Raw genomic sequence first — 24,343 nt, forward strand, 5'->3', positions numbered from 1 at the left:
AGTGGGATGATTTTATGTGATGAAAGCCAGACAGAGCTGGTTTCCTCCTGTACTGCTAACAATTAGTCCAGATCACAAAGACTAGTTGCTACTTAACAAGACACCTAGCAGTAAAAGCATTCCTCATCATGACCATCCAGATGTTAAATCTCTTATTACCCTGGACACCTGCCACCTCTTTCAGATGGGACAATTGATACTTCAGAGATATATAGGGGAAAAAATCAGAATCAGCTTTAAAAACTCTCAGATGCATAGGCAAAAGCAAATTTTGCTATCACATGAATGAGAGGGTACTTTTCACCCTGCAGGGAAGGCAGACATAAAAAAAGCACAGAACTACGACACACCTAGAGGGGAAAGTGTGTAAAGTCAGGTACAGTGCTCCTACTGGTGCTAAACAGAGAGACAGTACCCTTTTGCAGAAGATGAAGAGCAATTCCCCATTCTCACAGCAGCAGCCACTGGCCCAGCAGCTCAGCTGAGCCCTCCAGCCCAGCTCCGCAGGGCACACGCCAATGTGCCACCAAAGCCTTCACCATTCGCTGTCTCCTGGGAATCTTCTGTGGGCAACAACCTACCTTCTATCCTTCTCTAGGATAGCATTTTGATTAGCATTGCAGCAGATAGTCACAGAAATACAAACCTCTTGGGTTCTAATGATATTTTAAGAAAATAATGTGGGATTTGTAGAGGAAGAAAATCTACATCTCTTGGCTTTCCAAATGTATATAAACTTCTTGCAAAGGAGATGACATTATGGTGCTACTGAACACCGCAGAGTCTGGTAACATTTTTTGTTACTCACTGCATCTTCCTGAGCAGAAGTTCTCTAAGTATTTACTAAAGGTGTAATGGTTTCTCAGCATTAACGATCAGAAATTTGCTCTCCCGGTAGCAGTCTTCTGCACCCAGTTGTTACCTTCCTGCATGCTCCCCATATAGTTATGTCATGAATAAAATGCCAAGATCTATGGAATTATGGAAAAAGACATTGTGGGGACAGCCTGTGAGTACTTGAGGTTACTATAAAGGAATAAGAAATTTCTTGAATCTTTAAGGCTAATTTGAGTTGTAATCACATTTTTTCCTACAAGGGAAAGCCAGATACAGAAGGATTTTAATGCCTTTGTGGCTTTGTCAAAGTAGTAGGTTTTTACAGATCTAACCTTCCAGAACCACACAGAATAACTTGCCAAATTTAAAGTTCTCCTCTTATAACCAAAATACTACCTGCTGCACTAAATTTTCTTCCAATCTAGATCTAAACAGCTTTTTTTCTGTTACTAACAGAAGAAAACTAACAGAAAAAAAACTGTTACTAACAGAAAAAAATGGCTACAACTGTACCAAGCACTGTTTGACACAAGTCGGACAATAATAATGACCCATTCTTTTATTTCCGTGTGACTCCAAATTTGTTGCTTTATACACTGACTTCCCTTTTAGACACTAAAAGAGCTTCTAAAATGGTCTCTCAGTTTTACTAGATTGTGGAAACTTTGAATCCTGACACATTGAGCCAAATCATTCTTCATTTTCCAAGTATCCTCATTTGCAACTTATAAGACCACTTGAAGTAAGTATTTCAAATCAGATGTACCTTTGTTTTGGCACTGCTTGTAACAGTTAGCTTAGTAGAGCGTTACAAACTTTCCCAAAAGTTGGTAATGCAATTAATCTCAAGCCACTGTGTAGGTTAAATTGGATACTATACAGCTAAAGAGTATTTTAAGGACAACATTCTTGAAAGAACTACAAAACATGTTATGAACTTAACAGAATTTGCTTAGAACCACCAGTTGCAGCCAGCAACAATACAATTTTATTATGCTTATGGACTTAGAAGCCATGTGTGATTCTGAATTTTGCCACTGCAACAGAAATCCCCAAAACAACCATAAGTTTTATTATGAGGCAGTTTAAGATGTGGCCTGCAAAAAAGGCAAATTTGACCTAAATCAGCAGATGTAGAACTTTCTCCAGTTTAAGTCCCCAAACAGTTAATTCAAAGCAGCAAAAACATTGCTCCTTTTTTCAGGACACAAGAGGAAGAACTTTGCAATTAGACCTGTGATAATGCTGGAGGCTTCATACTGTGCTTGTTTTTTGTCAGTTAAAATCCATGAGAGGGTTTATTAGCTCTATCCTATGGGCACTCATGCAGGAAAGGAGTTTGACCCGAATGCCCACTGCAACAACTATTTGGACATCTTATTTTGTTACTGATGATGCAAAATGCATTACCTTTTTTTGACAGTCAGAAATTTGAATTCTGCAATGAAATTCAAACCCAGCTCACCGTGAGCTTTGTGAGACATTACATTAATTTATGCAACTCTATAAAAAGTTGGAGCATCACTGGCTTAACCCCTTCACAAGCCATCCATTTGGACCAAAAATTGCTGTCCCACTGCCTTCTGTAAAAAAACTTTTTCCTTTAAATTAAAAGAATGCTCTGGTCATGCTTTATGAGAGGAAAATCCATTTTGTTTGTAAGAGGCATTGTTCTGCCAATCTTGTAAAAACAGCAGGGACAACTGTGGAAGTGCACAGGATAAAACTGTACAGTGAGAGTGCTGTGAACAGCAACCACCTCTTCCTCCCTCCAAGTATCAACAGAATCACACTGGTGTGTCTGTGGGATTAGACACATATTTTGAAGTCTTCACTCTCAGATTGAGGGGTCTACATGACCTATATATTATCTAAACCCCATCTCAGATATTCATAACCTCTCCTGGACCTCTATCTAGGTCTTTATACTTCAATAAGCAACTGGAAGAGCTATTGATTACATAAATATATGCAAACTGCTAAGGGTGAGTGTTTCAAAATATCCACAACTGGATTGCACTGTAACTGAGTTAACACAGACACAGTACACAAAATGAAATGTAGAACAGTCTTAGGAAAACAGTTAATCTCCAGAAGCAAAAGACCTAATAAATTCATGAGCTTTAACATATGGACCATTTCTCATATAGATGTTTTTTTGCTGGCAAAGTAATGAGCTTGCATTTGTCAAAAATAAGTATTTTACAATGGCATATGAAGCGTAATGAGTATGAAGTCAGTCAGACTTACAGGCTAAAACTGTTGCTTGGGCATAAAAGAGATATCACAAAATATGCACCCACCCCCCCCAAACCTTAAGTTTTCAGGTTTCATGGTAATTCAGAATGTCTGCCACCTGGCTATTGTTTTGCTGTCTACCTCAGTGTTCTTCTATACAAGCAGCAAATCCCAATCAGTCTGTTTTTGCAACACAAATGCATGAAATTAGTGACTGCAGAAGCAAAAAGAATCAGTTTAAATCCTGTAAGACAAGTGAATGATATTACTTCACAAGTATGAAATCTGAGATCTCTTTGCCTTTAATTTAAAAAACCTGTACCTAATAATCACATTAAAGTCTGTTTGGCATGCCAGACAGCTTTTACTTCCTCTATTATTTTTACAATTTGAACATCCTTTGTAGTTACTGAAATTAATTTATGCCTTTCAGCAAATATTTTTTTTAACTTTTTATCTATAAAGGTTGGTATTGTCAAGTACAATGTACTTCTATAATTTCACATCTAAATGTTTTTTTTCAATTTTTGAATTCAGCAAAAGCTGACAATCTTTACTATAAATCTTCATAAGGCTTAGCATTTGTCAAATCAAACAATATCATTTTTGCAGAAATAATAGTATTGCAACTCCACTCCATTATTTAAACTATATTGTAGAGTGTTCACAGTGCTTAGGAAATTCAAACATAACTTTTTAATTTTGTTTTAAAAGGTCAATTATTTCCTTAAGTATTGGCAGACAGGAATGAGAACTAAGCCTGGAGCAACAAATTCAGCAAGGAAAATGGGTCAAAGAACAGATGTTTGGAGGATGACAGAGAGCAGTGGTACAGGTAACCAGGTCAGCAGGCAGGAATCCTGATTAGAGTTAACTGAACTCCATTTCCCTTTCATAATCAAAATGCTTGAAAACCTAATTTACAATAACAGCCAATTGCAATAAAAATTACTTTAAAATCTGCAGAAGCTTTCAGTTGTGAAAGCAGTAAGGTTTCATTATACTAAGCCAGCTGAAAACCATCTTTATAGGAAAAGATTGCTAAATTCCCTATATGCACATATTGAAGTGACAATTAGCAATTTAAATAATTCAAGTAATTAAACATAATGATAAAGTGAGCATAACTTAACCTCATCTGTTTTGGGTCAATTATTCATTCGCTGTTAAAAGATGTCTTCCCAAAGAGAGACAAGATAAACATTTACCATGACAGAAGTTAAAGTAGTAACCCTTCCTCCAGTATGTCTGTACCACAGCTACAAGCCTACCCTTGCTCTGAGGTGAAAAGCACAGGAATATGCTGCAAAGATATTTATGCTAGTATCACATGAGGCAGCAAAAACAGAAACAGTAGAGCTGAATGAGCTCAGGGGCACTACAGCATGGATGTAGCTGCTCATTGCTGGATTTTGGCTGGCACTTTCCCAGCAGCCTGCATCACACTGGGTGGATGTACTTGTTTGGACAGGGAATCTGCTAGACATACCCATATAATGGGCCTTGCAGTAATTCTTATTTGATTTGGGAATCCTTAATTGTGCTTTGGGAAATAATTAACAAACTAAATGTCTACAAAACATGAACTTGAAAAGTGGTAGACAAGAAAAACGCTGAAGGAACACTATTAGGAATTACTGAATTTAAGAAGTCAAGCTAAGGTATATTCAGTGATTACTGACCAACTGTGGTGACTATCTGGCTTTGATTCTACATTTTTAAAAGTGAATTCACACATGCTTCCAATTGTAGGGAAGGTTTTTTTCCTCCCCTTTTCCTCCCACATAGCTTGCACTTGCTAGTGTAATCACAGACCATATGAAGAGAAGGACCTAACCTCAGGCAGAACCACTATACTGATGTTGTTTCTTGCAGATGTTTGTGTAACCTGTTCTTAAAGGCCCACAAATACAGAGACTCCACAGCAGCTTATTCCACTGCTTTATCAACTCCATTCTTCATCCTTCAATGTCTAACTCTGCAGCCTCTGATTAAATTTGAGGCAAAAACTTCTTGCCCTGTAAGACTAATACAGTGGACAAGACCCTTCCTCATTACGGTTTTCTTTTTATGTAGCTGAGTACTTATATTCTCAGTTAATTTTATTTTTTTTAGTTCAACAATATGAATTCCTTCACAATCTTCCCTTGTAGATAGCATTTTAGGAATCTATTATTCTTATCTGGACTCTTTCTATTAAACCACATGTTTAAGTGCAATACTGAAAACTAGACACAAATTAAAGATGCAGTAAGTTAAAACAACACCAGAACACTCCTAAGTCACTACTTCACACTGCCTAAAAATTGCAAGTGGAAAGACAATTGGACAATTGGTAGTAGGAATTTATTTCTTTAAAAAATAGAATAAATTTAAGACAGAATTTCTTTGGGGTAGTTAGAGGGAGTGAATTTCATTAAGGCTCTTCTGATATATATGAATGGCTTCAGTTTATTCTTTAAAAATTTTTGTGGTTTTTTTCTAACTTTTTTTTTCTGAGGAAGAAAGCTTTGAGACAGAAGCAACAATGGAGACAGCATTTTGGACTGGATTCCTCTGAACTATTTTTATGAATACCTATTTATCTAATCTACTATTAAATAAGGTCTGAATCCATAAAATCACTTAGAAGCAAGCACACTGCACTTTATCAATCCCTTCTATCATAATTCTCTAACTATGAAAGGAAAATCAAGCCTTACTGCTCTTGATGCTTTGCAGAAGAAAGAAGCAGACACTAATCTCAAGTTCTTACAAAGTATTTCCTATACTAGAAAATGTTAGAAAACCAAATTTGAATCCGTCCTTGAATGTTTTTCTTTTTCAAGATGTAGTACATTTGCTAGATAATACATACTTCAAACCCTCTCTGGCTTGACTCCTGTTAAACCAGCTGCAAGCAAGGCATTCCCAACCTCTGCTACCTACACAAGCTGTTTCAAAGCAGCACCTCGTACACCAGAACTTATCTCCTTGCCCTGCTCCCAGCAGAAACAGGGAACAGCTGTTTGGGCAGCAAATGCTGCATGCACATGCAAACACCTTTTTTACTGCACACAAACTTAACAACCCAGAAGTTTTTCCTGCAGCTTTACCATAACATTTCTTATCTAATTATGGTAATGCCCAAACAAAATAAGAGTCCTTGCTGTACATTTAGATTCTATGTTGTCTTCAAGAAATATACAGGATAAGTTGCACATCTTATTGAATACTGAAATCTTACTGAATGGATATATCTGAAGAAGTTTCCAGTTTCACCATTTCTAGTACTGATGCAGTAACAATCTGAGACCCAAAGAAGTTCCCATGAAGCTTTTGTTTAAAACATTTCTTTTGTAAAATACTCGTTTCTGTTTCCTCATAATACCTAATTGCTGCAATTCTGTGTAATGCAGTGATAAAAGTAGCAGGAACTCTAATAATTAGTTTGTGTCAGGAAAGTGACCTAGCATTAGCAGCAGTTGAAAATTTTTAGAGAAGCAAAAACTTGTGTGGAGAACAATTACATTAATCATATAGTTGGAGGTAATTAGAAGTAAAAAGGATTACACTCAGACCTTTCCCCACACATAAAAATCATGGAAATTCCTTTTTTTCATACAAGAAAATGACAGCTCTTAGAACAATCACATGTCTTTCATTTCTCTTTGCTACTCACTGAAACAAAACAGCAAGTTGCTGAGGACCTCTCATCTAATGGAAGAAACAAGTGAGCTTTGTTTTTTTCTTTCCAGTACTGGATGTGTGCAAGTACAATGGCCAAATATATTATGCAAAGGATTCTTAATACACCCAAGTCAAGGAATAAAGCAGACAGTGGGTGCAAAAGGCAATCTGAGGATAGTGTTATTTTTGTGATGGATGTATGTAGAACCATTCCACATGTCCGTACTAGCTGTATCAAGATAATCAAATTTTCCAAACCCATCTCAAAAGCTCTTTGCCATGAACACTATATACTACCAACATACGGGAAATATTTTTGCTATTAAGATCAGTAAAATGTAGCATCTTTTTAATAAAGTTCAGTATTAGTATTATTATTATAAAGTTTATTATTATTATTAAAGTTTAGTATTAGTATTATTCAGTTTAGTCCAGTTCAGCAGTATGAATACTTCAAGTATGAACACAATAAACCTTAAAAACCCTAATTTCATTTGATTAGTAGGTTAGTAACTTGTTTACAAACACCATTTTGCAAATAATGTATTGTTCTAAAATTATAATAATGCAAAAGACTTTTTTTTTTTTAGCATATGTATCAGAACAGTATAGGTTCATTAAAACTTTAAAAATAAGTTCTAAAAATATCTTTTTGTGATTATATCAACAATGAAAAAAACATTTAAGAAGTAAACAAATTTCCCAGAGGACTATAATATTTCACTGTAGTCAGTGGCTTTGTTTCCCATTATTTAAGATAATTCCTGAAATATGATAAAGAATGTCTAATCTCAAAATGTCCATGAACAGATTTAAATGTTATTCTCATTAACCCCTACAGAGCCTATAGAATAGGGTCAGCTGAAAGGGCTTTCAAATGGTCCTCAGCAGACACTACAACATGTTCTAGTGACCTATTGCTTGAAAAGGAGAAGTCTTTTACAGCCTAGCCCCTAAGGGTTTTAGGATCATAACACTTAAAAAACATAAGTACAAGCCTCGGTATCTGGTATATACTATAAAATATGAATTAACAAGGACATTATTTTACAAAGTATAATTTTTAAGCATGCTATAATACTGAAAAAGGCACTGAAATAGTATCATACATATTACTAGTTTTACAATTTGTAAAGATATTTCTGCTTAATTAATGGAAACCACCTGTCAAAACACCATTAGCTCATATGCATTTTTTAAGGACTGGCTTGAAACAGAGATGTAATCTTTAACCAAGTCACACAAACATTCACTTGCAGTGAAAGGAGGTTGCTACAAAACCTGCAGTTCATTGTTTTTCTGTTATTGGGTTACAGTAGCTGAAGTTTGTAAGCACCAGAATCCCCCATCCAGCTGATCAGTTACAGCTGTTAATTGTGGAGGGAGATACTGGCTGACATCTGCTTCTTGCATAGCTAGTTAATGGTTCACTTCCAGGTCCTAAAAGGATTGTAGCTTCTCTCAAAAGACAATGTCAGCCCCCATATCTGCCTTCTACACTGCCTGTCTTGTTCTGGTTTGTCATCCTCTACACAATGCAAATCCGAGTGCACTCACATCTGCCACTGATCGACCCAATTCGTGAGCAATCTTTTCCCATCGACCGGGGGTCCCCCCTGGGAACTTAACCATACTTCTTGTCAGCTGGCTCAGGTCCTCCTCTGTCCATTCAGGTGCCTGTAAAACATTTGTAAAACATTCATTACACTGGAATATTGGACATTTATTTGCAAGGTAATATACGAACAAAAAAAAATCTTTAAACAAATTAATCTAATAATGTAAAAAAAAAAAAACAAAAAAAACCCAAGAGACCAATAGTAAGACACGAAAAATCCTGAACACTCAAAAACTGCACTTTGTCTGTTATGTAGACTAACACATTTAATTTCTATTAACTTTAATACAACATATATAACACAACACTACAAAATGCAGTAAAGATAATATTCAACAATACTTTTATTAAATTATGGGGTTGTGCAAAAATTAGATGATCCCAAGTCCAATAAGAACTTAATCTGACTACTGCCATAAAAGACAACAAAAAATGTTTCTGCAAATCCTTGAGCAACAAAAGGACAGCTAAGGAGAATTTCCATCTTTTACTAGATGCAGGCAGAAACAATGACACACAATGAGGAAAAGGCTGAGGTACTCCATATCTCCCCTTTGCCTCAGCCTCTAATGGAAAGATCCATTGGTCTCCATGTACCCAGTTCCTGACCTGGAAGACAGAGCACAGTGAAGGCCCCATGATCCAAGTAAAAATGGACAGTGAGCTGACAGAGACAATCCATGGGGCTGGATGGGATCCACCCATGGGAACCTAGGGAGCTGAACGAAGTGCTCACTGAGTCCCTTTCAAACATTTACCAGCACACCCAGCTGACTGAGGAGGTCTCAGTTCACAAGAGGTTTCCAAATGCAATACCCATAGAGAAGAGTTAGAATGAAGATCCAGGGAACTATAGGTCTGTCAGTCTGACCTTGGTGCCAGGGAAGGTCATGGAGCAGATCCTCTTGAGTGCCATCATATGTGCAGGACAAGCAGGGGATCAGGCCCTGCCAGCACAGGTTTGTGAAAGGCAGGTCCTGCTTGACTGACCTGATCTCCTTTCCTGTGATAAGATGACCCACTTAGTGGATGGGTGAAAGGCCGTGGATGTGCCTACCTGGACCTCAGGAAAGCCTTTGGCACCGTTTCCCACAGCATCTCCTGCAGGAACTGGCTGCTGGTGGCTTGGCCGGGTGCTCTGTTGGATGCGCAGGAAACTGTTGGCATGGCCGGGCCCAGAGGGTGCTGGTGAATGGAATCACATCCAGCAGAGCTCCCCAGGGCTCAGTGCTGGCACCAGCTCTGCTCAAAATCTTTATCAGTGATCCACATGAGGGGATCCAGGGCACCCTCAGTCAGTCTGCAGACACACCGAGCTGGGTGGGAGGGCTGGGCTGCTGAAGGCTCTGCAGGAGGATCTGGACAGGCTGCATTGATGGGCAGAGCCCAGAGCTCTGAGGTTCAGCAAGGCCAAGTGCTGGGCCTGCTCCTGCCCTTGGGTCACAACAACCCCTGCAGCTACAGGCTGGGGCAGAGCGGCACGAAAGATGCCCGGAGGAAAAGGTCCTGGGGGTGCTGGTCAACAGCAGCTGAACGTGAGCCAGAGAGTGCCCAGGTAGCCAAAAGGCCAATGGCATCCTGGCCTGGATCAGCAACAGTGTGGCCAGCAGCACCAGGGCAGTGACCATAACCCTGTACTCAGCACTGGTGAGGCCACACCTCACATCCTGGGTTCAGTTCTGGGCCCCTCAATTCCAAAACGACATTGAGGTGCTGGACAATGTCCAGAGAAGGGCAATGGAGCTGGGGAAGGGCCTGGAGCACAAGTCTGATGAGGAGCAGCTGAGGGAGCTGGGGATGCTTAGCCTGAAGAAAAGGAGGCTCAGAAGAGACCTTACTGCTCTCTACAACTACCTGAGATTGGAAGCTGTCGTGAGGTGGGGACTGGCCACTTTCTCAAGTAATAAGATCTAGGACAAGAGGAAATGGCCTCAAGTTGTGCCAGGGGAGCTTTAGATTACATTTAGGAAAAGTTTCTTCCCCAGTAGGGTTTTTGAGCATTGTAACAGGCTGCCCAGGGAAGTGGTGGAATCGCCATCCCTGGAGGTATTTAAAAGACCATGTGTGGGTATGACACTTGGTGGGCTTCACAGAACTGGATTAATGATTAGAATCAATGATCTGAATGGCCTTTACCAACCTAAATGATTCCATGATTAAATCACAGTTTAACACATTTACTTAATTGCTTATCTAATATCTTTTCAGCAAAGACACAGAAAATATCTCCATAATAAAAAAGCCTCTAAATGAAACAGAACAGTCATCTTAGCTTCTTGTCACTGTTACCATCCTGTGTTTTAGCACTTTAGTTAAACCAGGAATGAAATCTCTTGACTCTAATATTCCATCAAGACGATTAAACAACACCTCCTCCCCCCTCCCCAAAATGCAGTTATGCCACAAAACCAGACTGGATGCTTCCACTACTCAATAACCAAAAGATATAAAAATGTTTTACTCTAACTACATGCCAAGCTGTTAACAATGACTGTCTTCATAACGGCCAAATAAAAGTGAACAAAGCAAGGAACACACAATTAAGCGCAGTTTAAGGCATGAAATCGCGCTTGCCTCTGAAGGCAAAACGCAGTAACCGTCTTTGACGTTTGCAGCATCTTTGGCAACGACTGCAGAGCCAAATCTTTGTTATCACCAGTAGTTTGCCATTTTATTTATTTTTGAGGAATTCTTTATGACATATCTCTTCTAATCACCATTTCCGATAATGAACAGGCACATATCAAGCGGTTTGCATTACAGAGCCATCAGCACAGAACAACAGTCAGAGGTGAGTGACCCCAGGGACCATCTCCACAACTACAGCAAAGCTTCTCCCTGACACTAATCCTGCCTGTCATTCTCCCACTGTGCTCTAACCACACTGACATCCGCCCGCTGCACTGCAAGCTTAACGGGGCCCTTCCTGACTTTTTACTGTCTCCCCCAATCAATGGTTCAAGCGTGCTCTTTTCACCATGTCCAAATGGCAGCTTCACTCATAATCAAAGTGCATTGCTCCCGTTAAAGGGCTTCCCGAAAGGCTTCACCATTTGCATTCATTTGCAAAGCAAACTACTTTTATTCACTTTGTTCTGCTATCAAGAGTGTTCCCTGAAGCAGATAAATTGGCATAAATACAACCTGCCACTTAAAAGACAGTAAATAATAGCCAATAGTAGCAAGGATTTTATCAATCGACCTGGTTTGGATCCATGTAGTCTTTTATTCAACGCTGAAAGCCTCAAACATTCATAGTTTTTAATACAGGAATAAAATTAATTATCTCTGATGATTCAAACACAAGACGCTTAAGTAATGTGTGCGTATGTGAGAGATCTCACACATACATTGCTTGCATTATACAATTACACCCTAGCCTACAGAAGAAATGACATACATAGAAAAATCTCCACACTGCAAAATAGCCTTATTACTTTTACTGGTTCAAACAAGTTACTATAATATATAACTTTATTACATTATACTCCATATAGGTATTTTATATTAAAATATTTCTCAGGGATTTTTGTAAAGAAAGATTTCCAGAGCTGAACATTCTACTGATAAAAATTTTTATCACTGTAATTTAAATAATGAATTCTTCTAAATAGTTCTGGTTAAAAGCCTTTTGTTTAAAAATCAAATTTCATACTTCAAAATTAGGGTTAATATGTGGTTTACTGTAATTTTCTATTTAATTTGAATTAAAACTTGGTGGTTTGTTTGTTTGTGGGGTTTTTTAATATAGATTCAACAGCTACATTCAGAGCTAGTCTCTCTTACCATATCCAAAGCATATCTAAGCAATTACACATGGAAATCAAGACGATCTTTTCAGTGATATACAGATGTCGGAAGCTTTCTGCTAAGTTTTATTTTCAGACTTTTTTGTAAGCTTTGATTTGTGCTCACAGTTTTACTAACCACTTGTATATATTACAGAACTCTTGAGGTTATTTTCCTAAATAATGGACAAAACTACAATAATTCTGTAGATCTGTAGTTAGTTACACAGCTAATTCAGGGCACACAAATTCATTAGCGACATTAACATATCAACTTCTTAATCTTATTTCAAGCTGACAATAATTTTAGAATGTGAAGATGTAAAACATTTATAAATTTGAAAAACCTCTGAAAAAAAATTTTTAAAGAAAATCCACTCTCAACAGCAAAAGCTGTAAAGGAGCTTTTGTGAATTTGCAATTCCTCAGCAACAGTTAATTGTGTCTTTAGATGCAACAGCGCCTACTGTGATCCAAGTACTACAAGCAGCTACGAGGGTGGTCATGGTGTGAATGTATTCTCCCTGTTCTAATCTGTAGCCAACTGTAACTGCAAGAGTCAAATGAATGCATAAACATACTGCTTTGTCACCTAAAACCATGTGTGTCCAATATTACTGAAACACTGGGCCAAAATTCATCTCTACAGTAAAGCAATGGAAGACACCACATGGTGAGGGGACAGCTGTTGTTACTACACAAGCATTCAGATTTTGCATCCAAAAAGCCCCATTCTGGGATTAATTCCCCATACTGAATACAAAATTAAAAGTACAGAGTTATGGGCTAAAATCTTTAAAATGAAAATAAGCTACAAGTGCAGATACAAAAAATTCATAGCATTCCCATAAATAATAATCCTTTAGCATGATTTATCGTACATAGCTGGCAATATTGAGGGATTAGTTCACCCAAACCACCATGCACTTTCGATAGAAAAGAAATATGAATGCGGTTTATTGTTCAGCATCACTCTTACATGTGCATCTGCACTTGGCAATTCCATCCCACCTCTTTCAGCATGACAGCTTTACAGTATTAGGATTTTTTAAAATATGAGCAACACTATTTTCAATTACATTAAAAGCAAGTTTTTAGACAACAAAGCATTTCTTGTCAAGATAAGTCTGACTCATTTAATACTGTTAATAAGTATAAAACTATATATGCTTTTATTGATAAAACAGGAAAGTGGCTGGTATTTGAGAGTTTTTAAGGAAACTTTCTGAGCCATTTACAGTACCCTGACACTGAAATAATTTGATTTCTCTAGATTACCTTTTAGCTGTAGATAATTTCTTTCTGTCATCAATATACTATCTATTCTGTATAGTTAAATATATTATATATACTGTATACTTAAAATCACTGTTGTAGGAAGTTTGGCGAACATTTCAATCTATTTAGAACTTTGTGCTACACTTCACTTAATTTTGGTGATTCACTGATTTTGAGCACATCTAGTCCATGATCATGCAAATAAAGCGTGCGGCAGCATCTGTTTAAAAATATCTGTACAAATATTTTTAGACCAAGGGTCCTAGTAAAACTGGACAATTCTGCAAGTCAGAAAACATTTAACCTAGAAGATGGTGGTGTTTTGGTCCAGTAACTAAGGAATAGAATGTGAAATTTTTCAGATTTAATTTTTTGCTCATAATGTCTTATTTTTATTACAATAATCTTCTCTATTGTTACAATCTCTTGCTCAACCTACAAGAAGTCTGAAGTCGGTCTTGTTTTATCTAGTCTAATACACATTTGGCATTGTGATCGCTGTTGCTGAACACAAAGGGTCTTGCTCCAGTTCTAAAGATCTGTTGTGAGGCTCTCAAGATCAGCTAAAGGGTATTAATCATTTGAACTCATATTCAAAGCCACACGTTCATATATAACCCTTTGGTGCTTCAAAGCTCTCACATCCAACTTTCACTAGTATTGTTTTTATTAGGTGAGCCAACAAAAACAAAGATAGCTATGCTGTTTCAGAGCAATGGTCAGAGCAGGTCAGTAAGCACATCATTTGTGCTCAGGGAGTGCAGCAGTAGAGAACTTTGTGATAACAAGAAAGATTATGTTTATCATTCATTCTTTTCAGTCCCACCCTGCTCTGAAAAAACAGGCACCATATGCACATACAGGAGTTAGATGAAGGCAAGCATATAGGTTACCTACCGTGCCCCTATTATTATCCCAACTCCAATTATTTTCATCTCAAGCAATTTCTCTAGCCTGATATATTTTATCTATTTAGATTTATTTATCTCAATTGATCTGTTTTTCTGTTTTTTCCATTTTCCTGTGAAACTATGTAAACTTTCTGGATTTGCAACATCATGTTCATGAGGAGCTGCACATATCTGCTACTCGCTATACAAGAATTCAGCTTATTTTATGTTTGAACACTAGCTTTGATGACATCTGGCTCTTGGCTTTCAGAGAGTCACCTCCAAACAGTCTGCATCTACTGACTTCCATGTCACTTACAAATTTGTTCAAAGTACCCCTCAAGAGTATTCCTCTGTAAGTTTTCTCTTTCTGGCTAAAGAGTTCTGATCTACTCATCTGTAAAGCCATGTTACACATAATACTTCCCACAATGCCTTTTTCTAAACCACCTGCAATTCCACTGTAACCAACCTCTTTGAAATGAGGTACTAAACTGCACAGAGTAGGATTAATCCTAAGTTATACAGTGGAATAAGGATTCTTCTGTTTTGCTCTCCATTATTTTCTTAATAATTTCTAACAATTTGCATTGGTTTTTGGTATGATCCTGAGCTGATATTCTCAATGAAGCCAGCACTGATAACTCCTCAAGGATCAAGGTCAGCTCAGAGCTCATTATCTTGTGAAGTTTGGACAGTCATCCACTGTATCAATCTTTGCATCACTTTGTATTTATATACTGGGAAGCTTTTCTGCTGCTTTATTGCCCAAGCAGCCAAACCCCTAGGATCACTCTGCAGTTCTTCAGTGTTTGCTCTCATGCTCACTGTTCCACACAACACTACCACTGATAAACTCTCTCACCTCAAGAATCATCTTTTTACCGTAGTACCATCTTCAGTATATGAATACATTGAACAGCAAAACTCCTAGCAGAAATTCAGCCAAACTGCACTGCTAACCTTGCTCTATTGAAAGAGGTATTTATTTCTACCCTCCATTTCCCATCTTTTAATTAATTATTTGTCTGGGAAATACCCTTTCTCTTATTCCATGACAATTTTCTTTCCTTAGAACCTATGAGCCTTGTTAAACCCTTTTGGAAAGTCAAGCAGAGACTATCAATCAGATCACGTTCTCCCTGCATATTTGTTAATCTTTCTATGAAGCACAAAGGGTTTAAAGCAGGACTTCCCATTATTGAAACAATGTTCAGGACTCCCTGCAGGTCATATTTACCTGATGCTCACGAATTCTTCTCTTCGTATCAGTTTTTTGTTAGTTTTCTCTAAAGAGCTGTTGAAAGTACAGGCCTGTAAAGGTCCCTGAATTCCACTGACAACTTAATAAATATGCAGAATTACACATTTGCCATTTCAGTCCCTAGGCAGCTACAAATATAAACAGTTACTTGAATTATTTAATCCTTAAATTTTCTTTGAACTCTGTGTTGAACATCCTCTGGTACCAGTAACTTAAATAATTTAATCTTAAACAATATATTACAGAGGTTTAAAAGAACATTAATTTTAGAATTTTTCAAAGCAACTACATGTAAACATGAAGATATAAGTAACTGTCTTCTCTTACAAAGTTGTCAAAATAATAACCTAATCACAACCATTTTTTGTTTATACTATTCCTCAAACAGGAATGCCTTTGGCATTAAAAGCATTAAAATATTAAACAATATACATAAGTAGACAACAGCTTTTAGAAAAGAGTGAGAACCTAAGAACAGAAGCACAAAGTTTCATCTGCCTCAGTGTCAGGTCTTATACCACATGCAGAAACAAATGTTTTAGGAAGAGATTCTTTCCTTCCTCACAGCTGTCCCCAACACAGATTAGCAATTTCCTAAGCATGAAGTTGAATCCATTTTGGTTACAAAGCCAATTATGAAGTTGCCCACTCTCGTCATCCTGTATTTGCTCTAAACCAACATCTTAAGCTGGCTTTCCTCACATTCAGTTTTTCACTTCTTACCATACCCTGCTGCCTTTTCATTTCTCTGTCCCATATATTTCTGCTTTGCTCTACAGCTTCAGATATAATATAGGAGGGAGAAGGAAAAAAACCCCACATTAAAAAATAAAACCCACCAAGACCCCCACTACCAGGAAGCCATTTACTTTCTAAACCCACAGCTGAAGGGAGTCCCTAGGAAAAGACAGTATTCCTTGGAGAGATTTTTTTAGACCTTGCCTGTTTGAGCATGAAGATTTCACAGACATTTCAATTAGTGGTGCCCTGAATAAGTCTGTTACCCCTTGCAATTCACTCCACTATAGATAATTTCCAGCACTGAACAGATCCTTGCAGATTTATATGAAACTCCTCTAGTGACATTTCACAATAACAAAAATGTATCTGTTTCCTGTTCTTGACAAGCATTACTCTAAAGATTTTCTTTTCCATCTTAACATTACTTTGTAACTATAAGAAGTCTTGCTGACAGAACCTGTCAAAACCTTTATAAAATCCAAATGCATTGTAAAGCTCTAATAGTAAGGCATAACTTTTCTTTAAATTCACACTGACTTCTTACTATTATTTTTAAATTGGCACTCCTAATAGTACCATTCATTTCATAACTTCAAAAAATTACCCAGTATGGAATTCATGCTAACCAGTCTGTACTTCCCAGAATCCTCAAGCAAGCTCAAAAATTGGTATCCTATTTCTATCTTTCATTTCAAGGCTCATTTAAGTAATTGCTAAAATATTAACAGCAGTATTAAATGGATTTGATATTAGAGTTATTTTCAGGTCAACGAATGGTGAAGACCATTGTTCCAAGCAATTTGTTATTTACCATCCTCAGATGAACACTTCAATCTAAAACATTCCCTTCTCACTTGTCTTCAATACATGATGTCAAAAGTCTCTAAAACTTCCTTGTAGCAAATATGAGTGAAAAGGACTTTTGGCCCTAGCATCTTCTAGAAACTGCTTTATATTTTGATCATCCAGTATTTCATCTAAATCCTTGACAGTGTTCCTTTTCACTATTTCTTGGGGGGAAAAAAAAAAAAAGTTGTAATTTTTTGTTCTTGGGCTTACCTTATTCTGGATTTGCATAAGTCTTTCCCTCTTTGAAGCTCCTCACCACACTGACCCCCCTCAAAGCAGCTATCTTCACTTTTTAGTCTGAGACAAGAATAACTTAATTCCAGTAAAATGCTTATATTTGTGATTCCTCCTCTGGCTACCATATTAATTATTCACCATTTTGACAATTTTGTTTTACCTTCAAGTTATACATCAACCCATCCTAACAGCACGTCAACAGATGATATGTAAGAACTGAAACAAACAAAACAAAAAAAACCAATCCCCCACCCAAAAAAACCAAAACCAAAATTCAGCTCTGAGAGTTTAAGCATATTACAAACCAAAATGCAAATATGTCCATAAATATATAATGCCAATAAAACAGATCCCATACATTTTTGGGAAAACAAAACCAGTTACAGTCTATTCAGAAACAACAACTGAAGTATTTATTCACAAGTACACTTCACAGCTAATGCAGGTCAAAAAGTAATTACTATTCAGCTCTCATTCCTAAGATTTGCCTCTTTCTCTCTCTCTCTCTCTCTTTACATATACATACATACATCTATATATATATAGATATAGATATAGATATAGATATCCACATGTATCTTATTTAACCTCAGCAGGAAGCTGTAATGAATAAGAGATTCTTCCATCACCACCTTCAGCAGTATTATTTGGTGCTGCCAGGGTATTCCTAGATTTGGAAGAAGCCATACCTAAAGACTGAAGAATTTGTGTTCAAAAAGACATACAAAAATCAGGGGAGGAGGATGAAAATTACATTTTTAAAATGTATGACTATATTCAGAAAGCTGCAGATACTCGAAAAACCATATTAATCAGTCATCTTACAAACAAGGTGGCAAACAGAGACTTGAAAAAGAAGCACAAGATGTGCTGTATACTCACAAGATGAGTGCTATTATTCTACATTCATTCCAACATCTTTGCCTTTCACTTCTAGCCACTGGCCTTTCTCGTCATGCTCCCAGATCGAGTAAACATTTAATAACAAGTATTTTTCCCCATAAAGGTCTCTGTCCAAGTATCAATAGACACCATTTCCAACCCTTCAGTAATTCCTAGATTTTCTTTATATCTATTTTACACCTTTTTTTAATGTAAACCTCTAAATGACAAAAAAACGTTCAGAGTTGGTTTTCCTTCCCCTTTCCTACTCATTATTTATTCCTACTTCAAGAATTCAAAGCCAAGAGAAGTTTTTAATACTGACTTTAAAAATGCTCCAGTTCTTCATCAATAATGAGTAGAGGAAGGCACAGGTAAGCAGTAATTCTTAGGTTTTGCAGAACAAGAATACCTCAAAACCAAATTTATATTACTTTAATAAAAATATTTTCTTGTCAATAGAGCTGAAAATGCTCAAAACCAATGACTTGTTAATGCCTAGTCATTGATATGAAGTAATGTGGTTAAAACGACACCACCTTGGAAAAACTGGGGATGTAAAAGAATGAAAACACTTACTATTTCATTGCAAAATTCATTAGAAATGTGACAGAAAAAGTGACACTTTTTTATCAGCTGACTGTAGGCAGAACTTTGATAGTCAAGGCAGCCTCTCTGAAATGAGGTGAGGGGCTGCCCTGTGTTGGGCACTACAGACCCACTGCAGGACACAGCTGAGCCCATGAGCCAAGCTGTTGGCACCTCTGGGAATATCTGGTGGCACTATATTTAGGAATGGGCAAAGTGCTGCCCAGCAGAATGAGGTGTGAGGAACAGCCCTGCAGGCACCAAGGTCAGAGGAGAGCAGAGACTCCCGGGCAGCCTGTGGAATACACCATACTGCAGCCTGTGGAGGACCCACACTGGAGCAGGACCAAGTGTGAGAAGGAAGGAGTGGCAGTGAGGAACTGTAACAGACGGACCAAATGCTCCCTACCCCAACCCTCTGGGCCACTGGGAGCAGGGAGGAGAGAGAAGAACTGGGAAAGGAGTGAAGTTGAGCCTTTGACTTCAAGGGGACTGGGAGAAAGGTGTTCTAGGTTTTGTCTTGATTTCTCACAATCCAACTCTATTTTACCTGGCAATAAATTAAATTTTTCCCAAGTCAAGTCTATTTTGTCTGTGCCACCAATGGATTACTTGATCTCCATACCTTTACCTCAACCCATGAGCTTTTTCATCTTATTTTCTCAGCTAGTTGTGTTGAGAATAAGGAGTGAAAGAATGGCTGGGTAAGGACCTGGCAGCCAGCCTCAAAACACCCTCTGAAGAATTATGAAATACCAAAATAAGTGGTTTGTATCTAGGAGAAGTTCTGGGGAAGAAGGTTTTGGTGATATCCCCTTAAAACTACAGGAGATTACCAGCATCTACAATTGCTGCTGTTGGTTGCAACAGCACTAATAACAGATTTTAAGTAAAACTCTCCTAGTTTTAAAAAGATAAATAAAATAGTCTGCAGATCTACCTCAGTAAGAAAATATAAAATATTTATTACTTATTGATATAACCTAACAAACTGGTTGAATTCCCTATACCAACTAATGATAATTTTAATAAAAAATTACTCCCTCAGTGATTTAGGTGGTCTGAAAAAAATATTCATTTTTTCACTTTTTTTACTATGTTATAGAAAAGTAAAATCTTCCATGGATTTCTGCATCCTAAAAATGTTATTGTCACCCCTTTTAAGTGGCAGAACATACTGGTTTACTTCACTAAAATGCTGAAGCCCTTTCATGATCACAAAGGTTCAAAGAGATTACAGATAAAAATTACAATTCTATAAAACACAGATAAAATGAGCACATATGAAAAGGACACACAACCGAAAAAGAGGTTGTTAGACCATAAATGTTGTCACTTAAAGTTAGAGAACAATTACGCCCTACTCCCTACACAGTCCTCAAATAGTATCAGAAGCCTTAATAAATTAATGAACTTTCTACCCCTGGTTTTCTTTAACTAGAGGTGTTTGGAAGAATCACTTCTGTTTCAGTTTCACTTGATCAGGAAGATACCAGATATCACTTATATCTGAGGAATAAGATGTTTCTCTCAGAATACTTTCTTACAGTCAATTAAAACTGGCATTATCCTGGAATTGTTTGAGACTAGGATTAAAATCCATGAGTAAATACACACCACTTAATACAGTACACAACTGCAAAGCAGCCGAGGTTGGAAGGCACCTCTGGAGGTCATCTGGTCCAACACTTGACTCCAGCAGGTCCATTAGAGTCAGCTGCAATGGATCATGACCAGACAGTTTTTTAATATCTGTCCCCAAGGAGGGAGACTCTACAACCTCTCTGGGCTACCTGTGCCAGTGGTCTGCCACTCTCACAATAAGAGAGCATTCCTGATGTTCAGAAAGACACTCACATTTGCAACCACTCTTGTATCCTGAGCCACAAAGCCCTTAGAACAGTTGAATTTGGGTGAAGGTGCAAGTTATTTATCCATTGGGAAATTGTTAAGAAAAATAAAGTGTTTTTCAAAGTTATACTTAAAATTCTACACAGTTTTCTTACATTGTACTCTTTCTCCTTTCTTAAGCAGATCTACCAGTGGTGATGACACTGCTGTTTGAGGACACTAAGGTATGAGGCTGGGACTGGAACTGAAAGACTGTTCTGGTTCTGGCCAGAACAGGGTTAATTTTTGCAGTAGCCAGAAGGAAGCACGGTTAGGACCCAGAGGTTATTCCATACCACCTCATGTCATCTTCTGGGGACTGGGGAAGGGCTCCCTTACGGTGGCAGGGGCAGAGATTAGGTATTGTCAGGGGGTTTCTGTGGGAGTTGAGCAAAGGGAGTTCACCTTTTCCTATAAACTGTCATTACTATTATTGCTGTTCTTTCTTATCTCGTTGTTTCCAGTAAATTGTTCCTATCTTAACCCATGATCTTTATCTTTTGTGCCTCCAATTCTCCTCTGCAGCCCATCACAGGGAGAGGGAGAGTGATCAAGTAGCACCACATGGTTTGGAGTGCTTCACTGAGAACCCTAAATTGGGAAATAGGATTCCAAATGCACAGCGCTGTTCTGTAATACCCTCTCCAGCAGCAGGCTCTTTAAATGATACTAAGAGCCCTTTTTGGTAGTGAAGCTGCTGTGTCCTCATCACAGCATCTAATTGAGGCACAGATCATGGCAATACCTGGACTTGTGTAACAGAAAGAAATACAACTAGATGTCTTAAGGTTCATTTCAGTCCTAAGATAAAATTTTTTCATGAAATAGGATTGAACAACGGAAAAAATTCTAAAAATTCTAAAATTCTGGTTATTTGCAAAGATCAGCATAGCTTAAGAACTTTACAAATCTGGTAATATATTGGAATAGCATTAAATAAAGTGCATGATACTTTAGATTGATACATAAACTGGAAACTCATCAACTGCAAGTGATATAGAACCAGGTTTACTGGTAGAAGGGTCACTATAAACTTCCACTGTTATTCAGAGATCAAAACCACAAAAGATACTACCAAATGGATAGGTCCTTCCAGAGACACAGAATCTCACTTGAGAAAATAAAACATCTTTTTAGGCCAGGTTTTCTTTTGCTTAATCAGAGTTTTCTGATTATATTCACACCCCTACAGCAGTACCACATCACAGAACACATCACAGTAACACATCACAGAAGAGGGACATGAGCACTTGGCTTATTATTTACCAGAAGGTTATTCTGGACATTAGAAAATGCTTCAGTGTGATTTTTCAGCATGCTAAAAGGACCTGGAGGGTTCAGAGCAGAAAAGAAAATCTTAATCCATTCTGACAAGGACCTTGTTCCATAGCAAGTTCTCTCCAGCATCAACATAAAAAAGTGTTAACTAGCTGTTCACAGTGCATCAACTCATAAAAAGTTTTCTTTTAAAAAGAAGGAGCTAAAGCCAAAGAAGTAAAGCATCTGTCTCTAGCAATACACACCTGAAAAAGGCCACTGCTCTCCAATGTAATCTTTTACACTTCAGGTTCCACCAGGCTTTGGGTTTAGAATTAACACAAAGCTTTCTCCAACCTATAGCTGTTAACATGACCAAGTACATGCACAGATGTTTCAAATACACATCTATACTACCATAAAGCAATATGAATATTCCTTCTATTAAATAGATAGTTTTGAAAAACATGAAAAATAATTTGAATTCCAACATATTTTTATGACTTTTGAAATTAAATTGTTTCATCATATTTACACAATGCCCAGGTAATTCTGTCTTTTTCTTTTTGTAATTACAGCAAACCAAGAGGGGGGAAAGGTTACTTCTTGCCACATTCTCAAAATCAAATCTAGGTTTGCATCACACATGCCAGAGGAAAAATGTCACAATTAAATGGTTCATAAGTATAACACTAAAATTACTATTTAAGTCAATGTAATTGAACAGAAATTAAAATGTAGTTTTTAATTGCATTTTACAACTTAAATGGTAGCACTTAGCAGAAAGTGTTAACTCATTTATATTTTAATTGTTAGCTGCTTCAAGGCAATTGTTTTAATGCAGAAAAAAGTGAGAAGCTCTTCAGTAAATTTGATTGTAGGACACTCAGGCATGTAGATCAAATAAAATATAGGTTGAATAGGTAATTAGGTTTGGCCTGTGATACATTAATGTGGAGACAAATTCCAAAAGAAAGGGAATGAATATTTTTCATTTCATTCTCCTTCAAACACCACTCTATTTGGATTCTTAAATGCAGTTTGAAAAGTATTTCCATTTGATAGAAAACATGAAATTGAAAATCTTCTATAGTACATAGGTCAATGAATTCTTCAGGAGAATTTTGTAAATTTCATAAACTTTAATAAGTGCATAGGGTACTAAGTCTCAACAGATTGCATGTGCCAACTTATTTCATAATTACTTGACACGTTAAAAATCTTTAGCCCTGCTAAATTCACTGGAGAAGACAAGCCAAAGGGCATGCACATACATTAAAGCATATGATTAGTCTGTACTAATAAGGAGTGGTTTTGCTTGCAAGGTTATTATTTGACTCATGGAAGTGTCAAATATTTTACAGCATCAGACTGTATACTCTTCTTTTATCAACTTCAGTACAACATGGCATGTTATGGGTATTCTGAAAACATTAACATATGGTTTTAAATACCAGTCAATACACTAAACGTCCTGTGATGGTGTCACAATGAACAAGAGACTATTACACTGCTAATCCTGCTGACTGCTCTGCAGTGCTGTCCTCTTCTCCCTCTTCTATCCTTTGTCCAGCTTTTCTGTCAGGCTTCCTGGCACAATTTATCATAAGATAAAGATCTTACCACAATAACATTTGGATTTGATTGGTTTTCTGGTTTTTTACATCAGTCTGTTGCTGGCAACATATTTCTCCTAACTCCATTCATCTTATATAGCTTATCCAGAATCGGGGAGCTTTTTGTATCCCTTGACTTCCTACAAATATAGTTTTAACTGTCTCCCTCTGAAGTATTTCACCACCACAGATAATGTCTAAATAATGTTCTTCCTTTCACATCAAATGCAACTAAATTCTTTTACTAGCAGTGTTATCTTGCTCTAATGCCCTAAACCAGCCTGAATGTTCCAATCTCTTAATTTTTAACTCAAATGCAGGAGGTACTTCGTATTCCCAAGTGTGTAGATATACTTTGGAATCCAGTACTATATAAGTTTGACTCAGGTCTATCAGTATGCTAAAAACCAAAGGAAAAATTCAGCACCCTTCTACAAAGGGACAAGATATCCAAATACCTGTGATGACAACCTCAAGCAGAGCACTGCCAAAAAACTAAAATTAAAAATTGTTAATTGTTATGAAATACATGTAATTGAAAATAAGGAAAACACTAGTAAAACTAGTTAAAACATATAAACAGTGAACCTGCCTGTCAAATTCCCAAATATAACCACAAATTTGGGCTAATTAAAAATCAAAGGTAGTCTTTTTTTTTCATACGTAAAGATTTTCCTTCCCATAATTTATGGCCACTTGAA

General features: G+C 37.2%; 1 protein-coding gene and 1 long non-coding RNA gene across 2 annotated transcripts in view; one reads left to right on the top strand and one right to left on the bottom strand.

Annotated features, from left to right (window-relative positions):
* The window catches only part of DNAJC1 (DnaJ heat shock protein family (Hsp40) member C1), a 109,032-nt gene that overhangs the window by 6,864 nt on the left and 77,825 nt on the right, over positions 1-24,343 (bottom strand). Inside the window, exon 9 of the mRNA XM_068212718.1 lies at positions 8,302-8,421. Within this exon, the coding sequence (XP_068068819.1) occupies positions 8,302-8,421 (120 nt within the window). The remainder of the gene's footprint in view (positions 1-8,301; positions 8,422-24,343) is intronic.
* On the top strand, positions 10,600-13,354 carry LOC137486989 (uncharacterized). The gene is made up of 2 exons (XR_011005823.1): positions 10,600-11,153; positions 12,520-13,354. It is a non-coding gene; the product is annotated as an uncharacterized lncRNA (long non-coding RNA).

The sequence above is a fragment of the Anomalospiza imberbis genome, chromosome 1 (genome assembly GCF_031753505.1).
Source record: "Anomalospiza imberbis isolate Cuckoo-Finch-1a 21T00152 chromosome 1, ASM3175350v1, whole genome shotgun sequence".
Taxonomy (NCBI): Eukaryota; Metazoa; Chordata; class Aves; order Passeriformes; family Viduidae; genus Anomalospiza; species Anomalospiza imberbis.